At 43.2% G+C, this 14,178-nt stretch overlaps 1 protein-coding gene across 1 annotated transcript; it reads right to left on the bottom strand.

The window, feature by feature from the left end:
* Positions 1-1,329: 1,329 nt before the first annotated feature.
* tnfsf11 (TNF superfamily member 11) lies at positions 1,330-8,854 on the bottom strand. The gene is made up of 4 exons (XM_084688101.1): positions 8,634-8,854; positions 6,383-6,418; positions 3,335-3,464; positions 1,330-3,159 (listed from the first exon to the last, which is right to left on the bottom strand). Exons 1-4 carry the CDS (start codon positions 8,829-8,831, stop codon positions 2,729-2,731), a joined length of 795 nt encoding a protein of 264 aa, XP_084544227.1. The 5' UTR covers positions 8,832-8,854; the 3' UTR covers positions 1,330-2,728.
* Between the last annotated feature and the right edge of the window lie 5,324 nt (positions 8,855-14,178).

Consider the following 14,178-nt stretch of genomic DNA (forward strand, 5'->3'; position numbering starts at 1 on the left):
GTCAGCTAACTAGCCTTGTGAAACGCACCTCCAACTTGTGCAGAAAACTAACCTGAAGATGGCCAAGATGATGAAATACTAAGAGCATTGTTAGTAAACTTGCATCTGAATTTATTACTTTGGTTGTGAAGTTCTAAAAGTTTTCAGCTCAAACCAATTTTCTTCTAGTACAACATTTTGCCTGAATGAACAAACGTGACTTTTTGACTGATGATTTTTATTAATGCAATGGACAGTAAATGCAACCTAAGAGCTCTTTGGACACACAATACTGAAGAATATATCTGATTTCCATCTGTGAACAATATTGAAATTGATCAGCTCCATATGAACTTTTATTTCCTTAGTCCATCTCCAACAATCCACCCGAGGTGAGGATCCCCAGCCTACAATTCCCAGCCTACAACATTCCCTATATCCAGACTCCGACCCTTTTCATTTTCAGCCTCTGACGTCCCCCATTGCCAGCTTCCAACACGGTCCATATCCAGCCTCTATCCTCCCCATCTTCAACCTCTTACGTCCCCATCTCCAAACACCAACCCTCCCCAACTCCAGCCTCTAACCACCCCATCTCCAGCCTCCCCATCTCCAGCCCTTAACATCCCCATCTACAGTCCCAAAATCTCCCATTCCTCAGCCTCTAACCTCCCCATCTACAGCCTCCAAAGATCCCATTCTTCAGCCTCTAACCTCCTCATCTCCAGCCTCCAACATTTCCCATCTCCTGCCTTCAACCCAGGGTACAGCATGTTGAGAAACCTTATGGAATCCATGTGAGGTCTCTTCAAATGGATGTGAACACCAACCACTGCCAGACCATAAGACTGTGAAAACCCCAAAACACACAATAGGGGGACTGTCTGGATGGTACTCTCCTGATCTCCATCATCACTCTCTCTCTCCCTCTCTCTCTCACACACTTTTTCTCTCTCTCTCTTTCTCGCAAAATCCATTGCTGAAAATCACATTGATGGCTCTTAGTGGTTTGGTCACATATTCCCTGCACACAATACAGTACATGTTGGTATACTATTCTCAGCTTTATTGTCATCTGTTTTAGTTGAATTTCCCCATGCAGGTTCCTCTGTGGTCCAGATATCTGCTCTGAGTTAGCTGTGCAATACAGGGGCGGTACCTCAGTGAGATCGTGGCTGTGTATCATGGAGTAGAGATGGATGGGTTACTAAGTATGTTATTGTGAATGACTGTAGCTGTATGTCTTTCATACACTCCATGTTAAAATGACCACAAAAGAAAAGAATAAACAATAATAATAATAAACAGTGAAACTCTTTAGAAAAAGTAATTGTTTTATTTGTTAAACTGATATAAATAAACAAATACGAAAAAAAGATACAAAGATGAAAAATGTTTTACTTTAAGTTTGCTACAATCTTATGGCAAGAAAAGTATATTCTGCTTTCGCTAGGCAAGAGCACACAGAATTGTCAGAGAACAAATGTACATAAATATTTAATCTAATATTGAGCCCCTGTGTTTCAATGGAAAAGCGCATCTACTAAGGATCTAAGTGCTGCAAAATGCAATACAAAATATTGATTTACAGCCGACTGATCATTGTAACAATGATCCATCTCTGACATCTAATAAATAAATACATTTTGTGCATATTCCCATTTACCTCAGTAAAGAGTCAAATGAAAAAAAGGAGGTTTAAATTAAAGATGGATCCAAAGTCGATTTGGTTCCACTAGTTTCATAAGACAATCTCTCTTCTTGTTTGCTTGTTTGGTCAGACAGTCCAGCTATCTGATGTATTGATAACTTGCTTGTGTAATCCCATCAGATTAGTACTTACATTGAGTACAGAGGTGGACACCACTGCAATAGGGAAAAAAACATCCCAAAACCTCAGACATCCAGATGATGTGCCATTCACACTTCAAGGTGTAGTTCAGATCTTAGAATTATTTATATACTGTGCTATATACTGTGCAATGTATATTTTCTTGGAAAACAGAAATAGCAGTGAAGTACTATGTCACGGAACTGTGCTGTACTATAGAGCAACTGTTCACCAATCCATTTCTGGTCGTCGTTCAGCAAATGTTCAGTCAAGCAACAACTGACTGCTGAATTTCAAATGTTTTACTTCTGCAGCCTCTGTAGGCTACTGCTGAGAACCAGACGGCTGTCTACTCACCAGCACTCACTACCAGGAACATTAAGTCACAGCTGTGTTTTTATAACCATGACAACGTTTAGTAAACTAAACTATTATAGGATCTACTAGATATGACTGATGACTTCCTGAAACTTGGTGATAAACAAGCACCATTTATTCTCCACTGAAGGTCTGGCATATCTGGAGAAAGTTATCCATGCCCTCTTACTTTTTGTAAGGGGAAGTATATACAAGCATTCTTAATGGTGCTCTTGATACATTTTTTCAAATGGAATGCATGGCCTTTTTCAAATATATCAAAATGCTACTGAACTAACTAACTAAGGGTTTATTGAGTAGGTAGTGGTATTCACACCTCACCTGAATACCCACAAGTCCTGTTTCTCTTTTTTTTTTACAAAAGAGAATGAAACTTATCTGATGAAGAGTGATATAGAATACAAAATCTAAATCGAAAATATACATGATATCAACAAAACAAAAAAAATTCAGTGCTCTTGCATGTAGCAAGTGCTCCCTCAGTGGTTCATTTGCAGTAAGATGTACATATTTACGTTCAGTAGCACATCCTCCCTCCGGTCAGACCTCGCAATTGCTCAACATCATCACCCCAAAGTACGTCCCCTGAGTGTCTGGGTCCAGAAACCCGATATTGGACACTTCCACATAGAGGCTGTCCCCTTCCTTCAACGTCATCGCCAGGCCCTGCTGGGCACAGTACATGTTGTACTGGGTGTCGTCCCAGCGCACGGTGCTGCCCGTCTTCATCAGTTGAACGGGCGTGACCTTCTGCGAGGTGTGCTTCTCGTGGGAGATGTACTGCATGAGCTGAAGGTTGCTCATGTTTACGGGCGTCTCCTGATCCGTTTCGAGGTAGCGGAAGCAGGTCTTGGCGTAGATGTAGTAGAGGCCCTCTTTCTCCACGATGAGGCGTCCGTCGTGGTAGTTCATCCTCTGCAGGTTTCCCTGGGTTTGGTCCCAGTGGATCATAGCTATGTGACCCTTTGAGTCTGGAATCATGACAACAGTAGCGGTCAGATGCTGTACATGCAGGTCAGACTTGACTACTTGAGTACCATGAAGATGATTAGTATCATCCTTTGCCAAATCTAAAGAAGCTAAATCCATTCAAATCACAAATCAGGGAATGTGTGATGTCTGTTGTCCTCATAGTTCTGAGCTTACTTGTGTTTTTGATGGGGTAGATGATGGGTAGATGGGCAAATGGAAGTCCTTCCTTTGCTTGGGCCTTGCACCGTCTGCCTCTCCTTGGATTCCTCAGTGCATCTGCAATGATCGGCTCTGTCTGCACTTCCTGTGGGGACAGGACATGGTCATTAAAAGAGTGACAGTGCACACCACAGACTCATGGTTTACATTACATTAATAAACCACACACTATCCGTAGGCATGCTTTTCAATTACAAACCAATTGTTAAACAACATCTTGGCCTCAAATTGCACGTGACACATATTATAGATATACATATCTCTGTAATATTTCTCTTTGGACACAATAGACCGTTTCTCAAAGTTTAAACCCGTCACGTAACATTCTCTTGTCTCTGTGTAATTGACACAGGAAGTCCATGTAACAGTGTACATGTGTATGCATTTCCATCGATTTCCCACAGTTCTCAGCACTGTTCTCCCTGGAAAGTTATGAGCCACCCCAAGATCTAAACACCAGACACTGTGGTCAGGATCTTCAACTGTTTGACGTGAGGAGATGGAACTGCTCTCATGTTTTTTTGCACGGTTGAAGTTCTGAATCAACCCCCAGGGTGATATTTCTGTTTGATGGCTGATGAAAAAACATATCCATAGTGTACCCTCCCCAGGAACAGGAGACAAGACTGAGCCCATAGAGGCAAACACCGTCTCCGGGCATGTTTACACATACTTGATCTCACTAAACTGGTTTGAAAATGAATCTCTTGATAGGGGAAGATTTTGAGAGATGACTGATTCAAAAATGCCATCTTAAGAACATAATGTATGTGTTTCAACTTGTTTCAAATAATTTCAGACCAATTTACCCTCAGAGAAAATGATTACAATAACAAAACAGAATGGACATGTCTGCATACAGGTCGTTGAAAGAACATACATGAATACCACATATTCATAGACACATAGACCACATATTTAAATTTAAGATTCCTATATTTTTATTGTATGCACCTTCCTGCCAAAGCAAATTCCTTGTCTGTGCAAACTTTCATGGCGAATAAATCCCTTTCTGATTCTGATACTGCCTGGATAGAACTCTTCTAATTTGAGACACCTCAAAAACACATTTACAGTTTCCATGGCACAATCCTACAACAAGTATAATATATATATATATATATATATATATATATATATATATATATATATATATGTGTGTGTGTGTGTGTGTGTGTGTGTGTGTGTGTGTGTGTGTGTGTGTGTGTGTGTGTGTGTGTGTGTGTGTGTGTGTGTGTGTGTGTGTGTGTGTGTGTGTGTGTGTGTGTGTGTTGCATCAATATGAATTAATGATGAATACATTTAAAAAACTAAAATAGAAAAAAAAATCGTCTCAGGAGTTTGTCATCCAAAAACAATTTGCCAAGGTTTGGAGAAATCACAAACATCATCCGACTACCTTGACCATGGTGGGATTCATCCCTGATTTGGGATCCCAAACAAACCCCAGCATCTCATACCACTCTACCAGGTAGCAGCTGGAATAGTTACTGTTCAACTGTCTGTCTGCCCTTAGTGTAATAACAGTCTACTGACTGCTGTGAAGCCAGATTTATTCTGTTGAAGTTCTTGAAACATAAAATCCATTGTCTTTTCTCACAGGTAGTTATTGATTAATGAATATCATTGACAGGCCAAAGTCCACAGACCTGGAATCCCAGGCCTTCTCTACCACATCTGAACAACTGCCCTGTCAGCAAGAGCTGCCTCATCTCTCTCTTCTCTAGGAAGCGTTTCCTAATGAAATCAACCAAATCCTACGCATTATATGATTCTTTAAAACGTTGCTCAAGAGGCTGCAGAAAGTAATGGGGAAAACGAGTCACTCGTTTGAAGTGTTCTGTGTTGACCTTAGGCCTAGACCCAGACCCTCCCCCAGACCTAGAGCAGTCAGAGAGGACTGCTTGCTGGGCCTGGACATCCTACCTCACTTCAAAGGGCCCTTGACAAAGCCAAATAAGACAAACGTCACATCCAAAGTAATGCATGATCTTTACCACACCCACTCATCTGTCTGAGGACCTGCAGTGGTTCCGGGACAGACTCTATCACAACAGAACTCAGGCCAAGCGGACCTGTCACCCTGACACCTCATAAACCTCTGAGTTCTGCTCAAACTGCTCCCTGGGAATCATATCGGATCTCACAACACAATGAGTCGCTCAGTCCCAGGCAGGGTGGGTGGTTTTTCTTAGTACTCCGCTGGGGCAACCAGGGCAAATACAAATACATCCTTTCAAAGGGAATTTTTGAATTATGGGAAACAAAACACAGCGAGCAAAGTAAAGCAAAGCAGTCTTCTTTTCTCTGTTGTTTTACTTCCTTGAAAGTTTATGCTTGTGCAGGGGGAAATGTGTGCCAATAAAGTGGCCAAAGGTTCCAAAAAAGGGATTCCAAAAACCCCCCACTATCAAACAATGGAGCGTTCCTTTGTGACCACTCCGTTTGTGCCACTGCTACTGAGCACGTGGTTACCAAGGTTACTGAGGTTAATATGGACACAGTATGCAACACCAAAAAGTGATGTCATCCAATGGAGAGGAGAGCTGATTTGTTGCACTTATGTAGTATCTGAGTGTACTGAGTTTACTGCTAACTACAACTAGTAGACTAATAAGGCACGCTTTAAAGATACACCTATACTGTGTGCACCAGGTCTCGTAGAGCTCTCTTTCTCTTTAAAACTAGACTAAAGGACTCTAAACCTCCAACACATGTTTGGTTAATATTGTTTTGGATTAATATACTGTAGCACTTTCAGTACTAATGACTTACTAACTTAATTGCCAACTACACACAACTTTTCACAAGCCAACATTCATAGTGCAGTGTTTGTGCACCAGGAAATGGAATACTTTTAAATATTCTTGAAAGTAAAATATGCAACTGACATGGGAGTGGTGCATAGCTTAAAAAGCACTTTCCTCATTTGAGGAACCAAATTGTCCAACAATCCAAAGGTTTGTGATTGTGTGAACGGGGATGATGCAGGGGTCAACCTACCTCCATTGGTCGATGCGAAACTGAGGAGAGATCTACCTGGTGGGAGAAGCAGAACAATGAGTGTCAGGAGAAGAGATACAGTCTACTCACAAATTCTCCATGGACGCACTTGGAGAAAAAATTCCACAGGTGGTAAAGTAGTTCTTTCAGTGACAGGTTCATTAGATCATTGTCAAGCAACAGAAACAAAAAGGGATAAGTAAAAGGGACAGTTCACCACAAAAATATAAATTACACATTCATCCACAGACTTTGTTGTGAGCAGTTTCATGGAGAACTATTTTCTCTGTACCAAAGTATAGCCAACCCGCCAACCGTATCACTGTGCATCTACTCAAGGATGAGAGGCTTGGATTGCGGTGGTGGTTTGGTAGGCTAAAAGAACACTAAATTCATTACAAATACTTCTCAGCTCTTTCATGTACTGCTGTATTAAAATGTTTCCATTGTTGCTCCAGAACCTTTAGTGGAACTCTTAAGAGTTTATTTTAACACCAATCATGTCCCATATTCATGTCCATCTTTAGCATACGTTTATCCCTATAACATGGCCATATACAGACACATTGTGTGCAGAGGACCTCTGCACACACCACATACGGGTGGAGGAAGCGGGGAGGAGGAGAATGTGTATTAGACAGAAAAACTGACCAGGAAAGACGTTTTTTGCCATTGCTGGTAAGGAAATCCATTTGAGAAATGGGTGATATGCCTTAACCTTTCTGGAATGCAGCTTACATAAAGGTTTCTGTTTGAGGAGCACATTCCTTCATAGTGGTGGGTGCCATAGGCAGATTCTTGCTCCCATAACTGTTAACTTTCACAGGTGTGCATGGCAGAGGCTGGTACCCAGCCAATACTCAAACTGGTTCCTAATAAAAGTATGACTCATTCACAAAGCAGAAGCATATGGGCCTGTCATCAACCAGAGAGGACATATTCAGGTTACAGCTCATAGTGTCTTTTCAGATCAACAAACTTCAGTACAATCAGAGTCATGACAGAGAGATCACGACATTTGGAATAGTTGTTCATAGGAAGGAAAATCACCCCTCTAATGAGCCATCTAATTTTCCCCAAAACAGTACTACTAATACTACTGGTCCCATCAACTGCACTGCATCTCTTCCTCTCTTTCTCGCTTCCTTCTGCAGGTCTAGTTCATAACCAGCTCCTGTTACACATCCCTATGTTTGTGTCAAATTAGTCAGACAAACTGAGACCCATCCAACACAAAATCACACACACCACACACACAATCTGGGTTTCATTATATGCCAGCACTATAAAGCACCCTGACAGTACTGAGATCTTGTGTCCTTGTACATTTTGTCCAAACATCCATCAACTCCAAAACCACCATCAGGCAGCATGAGTGTAGTGTTGTCTCGGCTCGGTATCATTTTGTCTAAACTTTCTATGGAGTGGAGAAAGTAAGCTTGATGACACTGTTGATATTATTGGTGAGGGTCTGCACTCCTCTCTCAGCTCTTTGCTCAAAGCACCTCCTAAAGCTGGTCTGGATCTGAAACTGGCCAAGTCGGAGCTGTTTATTCTCCGGGGCTGCCAAGGACACACTTCAGTAAACAGCGAGTGACCCAAAGTAAACAAACACAAAACAACATAAATCTATGTAAGACAAACATCTGCGTTTTACAAACAAGATACAATGCATGACCGTATACCGCCCTTTCTCCTCTATTTCGTAGGGATAAATAATATTCTGAAAACATTGAATTATTTTGATCAACTCGGGGACCGCTGGGGAATAAACCCTTAATCTCGGAGGAAAATCTCTCCGGCATCAATGCTATCTGTTAACAAAGAAAAGACACACACAAACAAAACAAAAACACCGGCGTTAACAATTCTGTTATTGGGAAACGTTCTCAGAGCTGACACTCCATGGTTCACAAAGCAGTCTGTCTTTAAATAGAAAGTGATGCACACACCTAAACCGCAGGCTTCAATGGAAACAACGTGCCTTTCCATGAATCCGCAAACCTGCAAAACTTCAAACCCTGACTTCTATCCATCGCTTCATGTGGTTCTGTTTGTGCAAGTATTCCAGGACATTGTTACGAAATAACAACTGAAAAAACATCTGGCATTATCAGTCGGTGCTATATATTAAGTTGAAAACAAAAGTTATTTGAATGTAGGCATATAAAGTTAATACTGACATATAGATCACAATCCGCAACTAAGTCGCAGTACCGAACGGTCAAAGGGGGATTTTAACGTGCCTTACCTCATGGAGATAACCTGTCAAGTGCAACAATATTGCCACACTCGATGCGACCTGTAGCAGTCCCATTACAGCAAGCGTTCCAAACAGAAGTGGTCGGTATGTCGGTTCCGAGGTCGGCGCATGGTGGAAGCGGGACTGACCTCCCTCAATGTCGTTGGGGTTCCGCAAGTAGCTCCTGTAATCGTTATTAGCTGCCATGGTGAGCGCTCTCTCGGTTAAGATCGTCTTCTCAGTGCAAGGAAGGAAGTAATGTACGAGACGTCCTATAAACAGTGGGTGGGCTGAGAGAGTTGTAGACACACAGCCAATCAGACGAACGTGATTTGTTATGGGCGCACTTTCATAGAGCGGGAGCCAGACAGACAGAGAGACAAGTGTACAGGTAATACCAGGCCAGGTCCTTAAAATTGGTCTGAGCGCGTCTCTCCAGAACCCACCCAACTAAAAAAAGCAGTGACGTGATACCCATTTTTGAGTGAATTACAGACATATGAATATTATTTGTATGCTTTCTAAAATAGAAGCACTAAAAATGATTCAAAACGGTCTGTTTAGGAGTTACAAACCTGGAGTTCTAGCCATGTTTAATCCAGTCTACAATTTTTTACAGGCTTTGATTCAATAAACACCAGCTTAATTATTAACATACAGTACTGTGCGTCAACATGTGTATGTGTGGGTGTGTATCAATAACTTTATAATACCAGTGTGTGTGTGCATGTCTGTGTGGCTGAGCAAGTGTTGTTTAAATAGTAAACACCTCACTTCAACAGATGTAAACAAAAGAAATGCTGTCATATTGTACAGTTTTAACAATTAATTTCAACCACAAACAAACATGACGGGAATGCAACAACTGTCCTTCTTACCACAGTATTTGCAAAAAAGACACAGGTCATTCATCACAGATATATCTCTGGTTGACAGTGTTTGAGAGAGTCACCATGTGAAAGATGCAAAAATGAAATTGAACTTCTACATTTTTGGGCCCTCCATTTAGTCTCTCTCAGTCCTATCCCTGTCAGTCCTGTAAATACCTGTTTGTCTGACCCCTTTGTCTACCTGGTTCTAAAGAAACAGCAAAAGAAACAACCGAGTTGGGCACTTTGCCAAGCCAACATAAAAAACTCGCTCAGAAACCAAGGTTATTTTAAGTAGGCAATGGAGAGTATGAGATAGAGCAGAGAGTAAGGAGGAGAAAAAGAAGGGAGTAGGTTGGTGATATTGCAAAATCAAGGGTGATTATATGGGTGCCAGAAGAGTTCATGGGAGAAAGTTGGCTTTTTTACATCTCTACCCCTAAACCATCAAACTTCATGGCGCTAGAATAATTGAATACGCCATTATTATGGGCTTTCTAACTTCATAAAACCACACACATGATTTTAGTTATGTGTAGTAGGTCCGTATTTCCCTCACTGGCCTTGCACCATGATCTGCAGATCTGTTTTCACAGGGCACCACAGGAACTGGGCACTGCATCAACGATCACTTGCATCCCAAAACAGACTGAACCCCACCTCTAGGACCTATTGACCTTGGCCTGGTGCTGGACAACCTCTTGACCTTGGCAGCCCATACGCTGGTCTTGGCTGTGGCTCTGAATGTGGTTCTGTTAGCGCTGTTCTCCAGGTCAGGGGTCCCTGGAGCACCGTGAGAATCTCTGTACAGCTGTGGCTTTCCTCTGACCCCAACTATGTCCCTCTGAGGAGAGAGGAGAGCTGTGGAGAACAACGCACCCCCGGGAACTAATGGAATTCAGTCAGCTGAAACTGTCATGTGTGCATGTGTTAGCATTGAATGTCAGGTGATTTAAGAGGTTTACAGATGTGTGTGTTTAGGTGATATTTCTGTCCGCTGTTTTGAGCTGTGTGCCAAGAGAAGAACCCCAAGATGATGCCAACCCCCTTCTGCCGTTGCATTCTGGGACACCCTCCTGGCGTCTCCTTACTGACAACCACAGACTCTGGTCTCGGGTCAGATGGGAGAGGTCAGGGGTCAGAGCTGAGAGTCTCAGTGTGTGTTTGTGTGTGTGCTGGGGTGTGTGTGTATCTCAGACTGTAAAGTCATAGTGAGAATGGTCCAGTGAGTCTGGCTGACGCTTGGCTATTTCAGTTTCAAAAGAACCAGCATGATTTAACAGGATTTTTTGAAACAGGCAAGAGGGCACGACATGTCTAGAAAAACAAGAATGTGCAATTTTGATAATTGCGATGAAATGAGTGAAGTCCCTTTGGCCTGAATATATTTATACAGTGTATTTATGTCATCTTTGATTGAGCAAGAGTTCTTTTTGCATGCAAGCTTACTTGTGTAGTAATGTCAAATTAGGTAGACCTCGACTACCTGGTTTATTTATAGCTTTTTCTAAAGTAAAGACAGAATTAAATATCACAACATGCAGTGTGGTATTTTCTTCTTCTGCTTAGCCACCTCCTTAGTGGTAGAAGGTTCATCCCAAGTGGGCCTTCACACTCACACACACACACCCATGCGAACAGACATACACACACACACGTGAGCACATGCATGGACCCCTCGACAGGTCTATCGTAAACTCGTTTCCACAGCGCTCTGTCTCCTGGATTATTACATAGCAACTTTCATAGCAACTAGTATGTTTACGCCATCCTCCCCCCCATCTCCCCCCACCTCCCTGTTTCTTTTCACATCTAACATCACTTAAAGCCAGACTGTGGTTTTCTCAAAACTACATATTTTCAAAAGAAGATTGAAGGAACGGAGATCTTAAACAGGGGTATTTGAGATCATTAGCAGTATCTGGTTTCAGTGTATGTTAGTGTTTAACAATCAGTGGAGAACACAGACCAAAGTATTAGAGCGGACACTGACGGTTTGTGGGTACAAGACTGGTTGATGGGACGAGCCACACAGGACCGAGGTCACACTCACTATTTATTAACTAGTCCGACTTTCAACAGAACAAGCGACTGCTAGGTCTGCCTTTTGAGTAATGGCAACACAGACAAGGAGGAATAACACCATGGGCAGAGTTTGCCTTACAGTTGTATGTGTTTGCTACTGTGTTTGTGCTTCAGGGGCTGACTATCCTCTGGACTACCCTTGGCAGGGGAAAGCAGATCCTTCTGTTGGCAGACACTGGGCTGCAAACTGAGACAGATTGCATCCACAGGTGACATTCAACACTAATGAAATCTGTAAGACAGAGGCTGGTTATGACAATTAGAGGTGTAAAAACAGGTCTAAGCACGCATGGCTGTCCATCAATTTAATGGCACTCACATACACACAGTCTGCAGTCTGCTCCATCAGACTGTCACTAAGACCCAAACACTTTCACATATTAAGTACTGTGTAGCCTACATACTAAACATAATCTTTATCATCTTCATCTGTCCTCCAGTGTTCTATCCTTATTTCTACAGTAATATATAACTTCCAGGGACACATGCAGCAAAGGAATTGATAATAACAATGATGGGCTTGGCTTAGCTTGTGTGTGTGTGTTTGCATGTGCGTGTATGAGCTCGAGAGAGAGAGAGGAGGAAGCATGTTTTGTAAGCCTCGGAGTTTTGGATGACCTCCCATGTCTCATTCATCTCCAAACCACATCTCTCTGGCAGAGGATGTATCCCTCCAACAGGAACGCCATGTGCCAGCTCTGCTGCTGCCGATCCAGGCCCGGGAGGAGGAAAAACACCGGTGCAAGATCAACAATGACATCACCAACGGGAGACGTCTCTCCACCAGTCATCTGAGGAGCATCCCGCAGTCCTAATCCCCGCTTCCCCTGTGGTCTGATGAACAAGCACGCCCCCCCCCCCCCCCCGCCCCCCCCCCCCAGACAGAGTGTGCAACGCGCAAGGTGTTTTCGTGCCAGCGAGAGTGAAGATGAAGTCATAAATCGAGTGAGGTGTCAAGGTGTTTCCCTGTCCGTACGACGTGAGGCAACTCACCTCGTACGGGTATACGAGACCTGAGTCATGCGCCCTCCACAGGGTGTGAGCAGATGATAGATGACAGTCCTTAGGCAATACATAAGATCTCCATGAATCTCAAGCAGTGACCCACGCACATCCCCACGGTGTTGGGAAACCATTACGAGTCTTTGTGTCTCTGTCTGTCAAACAAAACGATTAGCCGCGGTTGACGTTGTAATTACTTCCAATGTTTCCAGGTCCACCAGATCCATCTGCTGTTTTCAATCCCCCCACCCCCTCCCCGGTCAAAACATGTTCCTCGCTTGGGCAGCAGCCGTTCCACTTGACAGAGATATTTCCCCTCTGCGAAAGGTCCCCTCTTTCTCATCTCAACCCATCATCCTCAGATAAACAATGATTCTTCGACGTGACTCAGCTGCTCCTTGCGAGCATCTCCATCTGCTCCTCTGCTCTCATGCCTCTCTCTCCTTCTCCCACGGTCTTCCTGTTCACCCGTGCCACGGTCGGAGTGTGTCCAGTGCCACAGGGGCTGGAGGACGAGCTTGAGCGACCACAACCATCGCCGGTTTCTATGGGGCCCGGCCCGCAAGACCAACACACGCGTAAACCATGATCCACCGACACATTACATTTACTTTGAGTCATTTTGCATAACACATGCATGTTGCTGTTCCGCTGGCCATCTCAGATGGCTTTCTGCTTGTTCTGTTGTGGTTCTCTGTAGTGGAACATTGTTGAGTGAGAACACACTTCTGGAAACAAACAGCTAATGACAGAGACAGGTGACAGGAGAGAGCTCACTGGGTGTGATAAGCGACTTGGTGGGCTGATACCTAGAACCTTATATACCACAACTCTACTCCAAGTGAACTCATAAAGTCAAAAGGATTAGGATGCTTGTACAACATGGGGATGCTGGAAAACATCATGCAGTGCAGGTGGCAATTTATGTTCATAAGACTGTATTCCCAGTAATTGTCCTATGTGTGTGCAGTTGTCTGAATTCTGTAATGACCTCAACACCCACAGGATGTCATCTATAATATAATATGTTCTTATCCATATTTTTTTTTTTCTCAAGGCAGTAAACAAAAGGGATGATGTAGAATGATGTCGCTGGAATTACCCCTCAGACACAAAGCACTCGACCCAGTATGTCAGTAATTCCATGACCCCTCCTCCAGTCTCTTGGACTCTCCCAGCAACCCGGACGTTTGTTGGTGTTGGGAGGAAAGTGATGTCATAGGGCCTTTTAATCACGGCTTGCCGCGGGGGTCGGGGGGGATTCCGAGCCAGACCCAGCCTATTTGAAGTAAAGAAGAGCCTGGGATCCTGGTGGGGAGTCTGGCGTGCCCTCTATATCAGTCTACAGGGTGCTGAGTGCAGCAACTGTACTGGACTGCAATTACATATCAGCAGTTCAGAGGTATTCAGATGAGAAAATATTCCTCTGTTCGATTTCCTGTTTGTTGTACCAATCCCAATAGTCATTGAAACATTGTCAGCGTCATCATCTCTTTCAATTGTCGTCACATCCAGCATTTCTGTGGTTGAAGATGAAAAAGTTGAAGAGAAATAGTTTCTCAACCTGGTTGTTCACGTTGTGGCCAGCGATTCACCCA

This window comes from Hypomesus nipponensis, chromosome 23 (assembly GCF_054491055.1).
Source record: "Hypomesus nipponensis isolate SF chromosome 23, ASM5449105v1, whole genome shotgun sequence".
In the NCBI taxonomy this organism is placed as follows: Eukaryota; Metazoa; Chordata; class Actinopteri; order Osmeriformes; family Osmeridae; genus Hypomesus; species Hypomesus nipponensis.